Source organism: Galeopterus variegatus, unplaced genomic scaffold, assembly GCF_000696425.1.
Source record: "Galeopterus variegatus unplaced genomic scaffold, G_variegatus-3.0.2 Scaffold604, whole genome shotgun sequence".
NCBI lineage: Eukaryota > Metazoa > Chordata > Mammalia > Dermoptera > Cynocephalidae > Galeopterus > Galeopterus variegatus.
This window is the reverse complement of record NW_007726715.1, coordinates 436,112-442,542: the sequence shown is the minus strand read 5'-3', so window position 1 is coordinate 442,542 and position 6,431 is coordinate 436,112. Positions and strand designations below refer to the sequence as shown.

The 6,431-nt window shown below is 41.4% G+C and overlaps 1 protein-coding gene across 1 annotated transcript in view; it reads right to left on the bottom strand.

Moving 5' to 3' along the window:
- Nucleotides 1–549: 549 nt before the first annotated feature.
- Nucleotides 550–6,431, bottom strand: part of P2RX7 (purinergic receptor P2X, ligand-gated ion channel, 7) — a 48,168-nt gene continuing 42,286 nt past the window's right edge. The window contains exons 12-14 of the mRNA XM_008570453.1: nt 4,949–5,050; nt 1,764–2,467; nt 550–1,410 (exon numbers count right to left, since the gene is read on the bottom strand). Coding sequence (XP_008568675.1) covers nt 1,970–2,467; nt 4,949–5,050 — 600 coding nt within the window. The 3' untranslated portion in view covers nt 550–1,410; nt 1,764–1,969. The remainder of the gene's footprint in view (nt 1,411–1,763; nt 2,468–4,948; nt 5,051–6,431) is intronic.

Below are 6,431 nucleotides of genomic sequence, written 5' to 3'. Positions count from 1 at the left end.
TGACTCCATCTGGGGCCTCAATGAGATGATAGAAACACACTAGGAATAAGGCACCAAAAGTGAAGGTAAAAAGGCCCAGAGGCCATCGGAATGGAAATCTGTAACAGTTATTTAGAGTTCTTGGAGTAAAACATTTCAATTCCAAAGAAGTCATATATAATCTACTTTTCAAAAATATCTGTGACAAGATAGTTAAAAACGAAAGTTTTATCTGGTTTCATTAACTTGATTCCTGAGTTTAAAGCCAGATAAAACCATGGATCAAAAAAAAAGTTTTTATTCATGCTGTTTTACATTAATACAGTAGAAAGCTGCTGTTTTTAAAGAAGTATCAAAGTGGTAAATCATTAGGGCCGGCCCGGTGGCACACTGGAGAGTGCGCCGCTTGGGAGTGCGGCGGCGCTCCCGCCGAGGGTTCGGATCCCATGTGGAGACCGGTTCCCGCTCACTGGCTGAGCGCAGTGCAGGTGCAACACCGAGGGTTGCGATCCCGTTGCCGGTCAGTAAAAAAAAGACAAAAAGGTAAAAAAAAAAAAGTGGTAAATCTTTAGAGTATGTATAAAAAAAATTCACAATCCATCATCAATGACAGTATTGAATAGTGTCCTTTAAACTATTTATTATTTAAAATAGTTGTTTCGAAATAAATAGCCAACTCTAGGGACAAAACCATGAAAAGGAAATCCTGAAGCAGGATCCTAATACCTGCAACTATTCATTTTCATATTCTTAGCGGATGATGTATAGAAATGGTGAAGGTTTGGGTGGGGGTTGCCATCCAGACTAAACCAGTTCTAACTGGCTGCAAAATACAGGATGTTAAATGTCTCAAGGTAGCTTTTTCTTGTTTCTAACAACAGTAGCTTGTGAGGAGGATTGCAGTGTATCAGGTAGCTTGGCAGTTAGGTTTGATGGATTGCAGGGCTGGTCTGGTGAGTTACCCTATTTGGTCTTCTGCCCTCCTAGAACTGACCAGTAGAAACCTTGGTTACTGAGGGGCTTCAGGGATGGTTGGGACTCCCTAAGAACCTTAGAACCAGGGCTTGCTCTCTGTCCCAGTTACCTCTTGCTGTGTAACAATCCCAAAACTTAGTGACTTAAGGCAGCAGTGTGGTTCTCTGGGTTGACTGGGCATTTCTCTGTTGGGGTGTCTCTAGCAGTTTCAATCATATTTTAGTAGGGTCTGGAATCACCTGAAGGCTTCTCTCCCATGTTTGGTGACTGGGCTTGGATAGCTTGAAAGCTGGGGGCTGGTCAGGCACTCTGCTCTCCATGTGGCTGCTTGGCTTTCCTCACAGCAGGGTGGTCTCAGTATTGTTGCTTTTACATGGGGGTTGGCTTCCCCCACAGCAAGAATTCCAAAGGACAGAAAGTGGAAGCTGCCAGCCTCTTAAGACCAAGATCCTGAAACTAACAAAGCATCATTTCCATTATTGGATAAAACAATCAGAGCTACCCATACTCAAGGGGAGGAGACAAAACCCTCAGGTCTTGAGGGACAAATGTCAAAGAATTTGTGGCCACCCTTAATCCTCCACATTCTCCAATCAGGACCCAAAGGGTTCGTTCTTAATTGGACATTATCCTAGTCTGGCCTCATAATGAGATGCTTTGCATTCAGGTAGCTCTTTATACATTAACACGACAGTTTGTATACACTGTCTCAATTTTTCCTCAAGATATCTTGGGTTACAGGGAGACTGAGGTTCAAAGGTTAAAGGCCTAGGGTCATACAACTTCCTAGGGACAGAATTGAGACTTACATTGGAGTCTCTTGACTCAGTCCATGTGGAGGGATTCTCACTTGTTTGTTTATTTAACCAGGTTACTCTGCTCTCTGACACACATAGAGCAGTAGGAGAGGAAAACATATTTCCCTTTGGCTGAAAATTCAGCCACAGATCTTTGCAGGTGAAGCCCAGGTTTCTTGCAAAGGTAACATTAACTTGACAGCTGCAGCCCCATGCTGTCAGTATGGATTTTTGAAGCCACTGTATTGCCCTTCACTCTTAGGAAACTCTCTCCGGATTCTCCAGCGGCAGCAGCTGGGCAGGATGGCAAAGTCAGCCATGTCCTGGGAGGCGAAACGCCAGGTGGTATAGCACCTGTAGGCGCAGCGCCGCAGCCGGCTGTTGGTGGAATCTGCGTCCAGCTCCAGCAGGGGCTCCTGGTAGAGCAGGAGAAACTGCAGGACACGTCTGGACAGGACGAGCTTCCTGAATAGCTCAGAGGTGGTGATGCAGGGCCCCGGCTTCTTTCGGCAGCAAAGCTCCTCTATGCATCTGTGGCTATCAGGAAGCTGGGATGGGAGGCAACTTCCGCACTGGCACCAGCCTGGACTGTCTCTTGATCTAGGAGTCACTTCTTCATTAAGCGGCTGCATCTCCTCTGGTTGACCAGGAATGGGGGGTGGGTCATGGAGAGACAGGGGCAGCTTGGACAAGTCCGAGAAATCCATCAGAGGTCTCTGAAAAATTCAAGTTTCCAAACCTATGAGCAACTAGAACCATCAGCTAGAACATATGCCTGCCTTACAACTCAGCACTTCCACTCTTAGTTTCTTTAATTTCATTATTATATAACTACACTGAATATTACTTTAGTTATAGTAGCTATCGTTTATTAAATGTAGGTAGCAAGACCATGCTTGTGTTTTACAAGCATTGCCTCATTTAAGTCTTTGAAGAACCTCATGAGATATATATCCTTGTCTCCATTTTACAGATTTGGAAAGTGAAATTCAGAAAAGCCAGGCCTCAATTTAAATATCACCTCTTGTTCTGACCACCCTATCAAGTAGCTCCCCTCCCGGGTGATTCTTTTATCACACCATGATATTCTACATTCTTCATAGAACTTTTCCCCATCTGAAATGATCTGATTAATTTCTATTAATAAGATTAATAAGATGATGTACTTGATGATAGTTCTTCCATATGGAAGCAGGGACCTTGTCTGCTTTGTTTACTGCCATATCCCCAATACCTAGGACAGTGCCCAGGTCAGTGCCCACCACACAATAGACAGTAAGTATTTGTTGACTTATCCCCACTCTCCTTTCCTGCCAGCCTCCCTCTACTGGCAAATCCATTTGTTGCCCTGCAAAGGAAGTTGTCATAATTGCCATGTCTGTTCTTTGTGACATATACTTTCATTCACTGGATAAAAAAGGCCTGAGTCAAGTACATTAAAACTGAATAGTTCTTGTATACTCATAATAGCATTATTCACAATAGTCAAAAAGTGGAAACAACTCAGTGTCCATTGACTGATGAATGGATAAAAAAATGTTTACAATGGAATATTATTCGACAATAAAAAGGAGTGAATACTGAAACATGCTACATCATGGACAAACCTTGAAAACATTATGCTGAGAAAGAAGCCAGGCACAAAAGACCACATGCTACATGATTCCATTTAAAAGGAAATGTCCAGAATAAGTAAATCCATAGAGACAGAAAGTAGATAGGTGGTTGCCAGGCGATGGGGGAAAAGAGGAGTGGGGGTGACTGCTTTAATAGGTATGGGGTTTCCTTTTGGGGTGACTAGACAGTTCTGGAAATAGATAGTGGTGATGGTTGCACAGCATTGTGAATGTACTAAATGTCACTGAATTCTACACTTTAAAATGGTTACAATGGTAAATTTTATCATATTTATTTTACTGTATCCCCATGCATGCGTGCATGTGTGTGCACACATACACACACAAATAGTCATTTTATACCCAAACTCAGCAAGGACATTTTAAAAATGGAAAAATTTGGCTAGTCTCTCTCAAGAAGAAATGTAAAAATCCTGAATATCAATTAATTGAATACAGCAATAAATACAGAGAATAGTATATCACATTCAAATTGAGTTTATTTCAGGAATGCAAGGTTGGCTTAATATTTGAAAATCAATCAGTGTAATTCACCACATAACAGAAGGAAAAAGAAGAAAACTCACTGAGCATTTCAAAAGAAGCAGAAAAAACATTATTTTAAAATCGAATATCTATTCATGATACAAATTCTTAGCAAAGTAGGAATAGAAGGGAATTCTCTTAATCTGATAGAGCATTCTTAAGAAGTTACCACAAATACCATAATAGGTAGTTAAATATAAAAAGCTTTCTCCTTGAGATAAGGAATGAGACAAAGCTGCCTGGTATTACCACTTCTGTTCAGTATTGTACTGGCAGTCCTAACCAGCATCGTAAACACCTAGAGCCGTGAGAGGGAGAAGGGCCCTGCCAACACCTTCATTTCAGACTTCTAGCTTCCAGAACTGTGACAGAATAAATTTCTGTTGTTTTAAGCCATTTAGTTTGCAGTAATTCATCATGGCAGCTCTAGGAAACTAATGCAGTTAATGAAGATGCGCAGCAACCAGAACTGCTGGGGAGGGTGCCAGTTACAACCACCGCTTTGAAGCACTGTTTGTTAGTATCTACTGAAACTGAACATATGCCTGCCTTACAACTCAGCACTTCCACTCTTAGGTAATTACCCCCACAGAGTGCCATATGTTTACCATAGCAGCATTACTGGCATTAGCCCCAAACTGGAAACTACCCAATTGTCCATCAACAGCAGAAGGGATAAGTACCTTGGATGTTTATAAAATGGAAACTATATAATGATGGGAATGGAACTGTTGCTATATATGAATGTCGTGAACAACTCTCACAAAAATGATGAGTGAAAGAAGCCAGACATTGAGTGTATACTGAGAACATACTATATGATTCAATTTTTTATAAAATTCTGGAAGAGGTAAAATTAATCTTTTGATATAGGATAATGACTAATTTTAAGGGAAGGTAGTGATCAGATGGGGGTGCTGGTTACATGAGTACATTTATTTTGTTAAAATCCATCAGTTATGATTTGTACAAATTTCTAGAGTGTTTATATTTAATAGTAATTTTTTTTTTAAAAGACCAAATGTTTTAACTTACTGGGACTTTTTGGCCCTTGACATCTTGTAGACTTTTTCCAAGTAGCTGCTGGTCCACCATCCTAACGTGGGATTCATCCACAAAGGACACATACTTTAATGTCTAGGAAAAGAAGGTTAAAAGTTTATCCATTTTTGTGTGGAATTACCAAGAATTGCCTATCTAAACATATCTAAAGGCGACTATTTTCCAATTTACAAAATGACAAACTGTTGAATAAGCTAACCAAATACTCTTGCTAACTGAGAATAAATTATTTCTGTGTCTAAAGATAAATCAGAAATGGAATCCCATATGCCTTCACTTGTACACTCAGCACATCCACAGCTTACTGCCTAATGTTTTTAGGTCCCCCAAGCACTATATGAAATTCCTTTATTGTGTTCCCTCAATTTAGTTGCTCTAGATTGAATATCTCCAGAAAGTCATACTATTGCAACTTAAATTACTTATATATTCATTAAATTTCATCCCGTTTTGGGCCATGAAATGGTAACTATTTTTAGTCACAAAGATGAACTTTTATTTTAAACTGCAAATATATGTACAGTAGACAAAGAATTGTGCATTCAACTGTTGGGGAAAAAAAGGACAGTAATGTTCTTGGATAAGGGACAAAGAAATCCTCTTTGTTGTTTTTAAGTACAAGAGATTTCTTTTTTTCTTTTTTTTTTTTTTTTCCTTTTTGTCTTTTTTTACTGACCGGTAACGGGATCGCAACCCTCGGTGTCGCGCCCGCACCGGGGACCAGCAACGGGATCGCAACCCTCAGTGTTGCGCCCGCACCGCGCTCAGCCAGTGAGCGGGGACCGGTCTCCACATGGGATCTGAACCCTCAGCGGGAGCGTCGCCGCACTCCCAAGCGGCGCACTCTCCAGTGCGCCACCAGGCCGGCCCCAAGAGATTTCTGATTGGGGGAAATAATTGAGTCAAGTGCAGAGGACCTGCTTAGTAAGGTCCAAATTAATCAAAACAATACAGATGAAGCTAAAATTCCCCTTGACTACTCCCCCACCCTAGGCTCCTTTCCAGAAGCAACCACTACTACTGCTTTTGTGTGTGTCCAATACCTTTTTGTATACATATATATACCTAGATACACATGTATATGTGTGTGTATATGCTTGTATAGATTTTAAATGTACTTGTAGAAAATATATAGAATTAGTTCATGTGTATAGTTTTAAAAAATTTTTATTTATTAATATTATATTTTGCATCCTAAGATGTGGAGCAGTTGGGGGGGGGAGGAGGAGAGGGGAAAGGGAAAGGAAATAGGGTAGGAGGACTAAAAATGAGGGGGAATGTAGGGAAAGTGAAAGTAAATGGTCAGGGGCCGGCCCGGTGGCGCACTGCTACAGTGCGCTGCTTGAGAAGCGCGGCGGCGCTCCTGCCGAGGGTTCGGATCCCACATACAGACCGGCCGCTCACTGGCTGAGCGAGGTGCGGGAGCAACACCGAGGGTTGCGATCCCGTTGCCAGT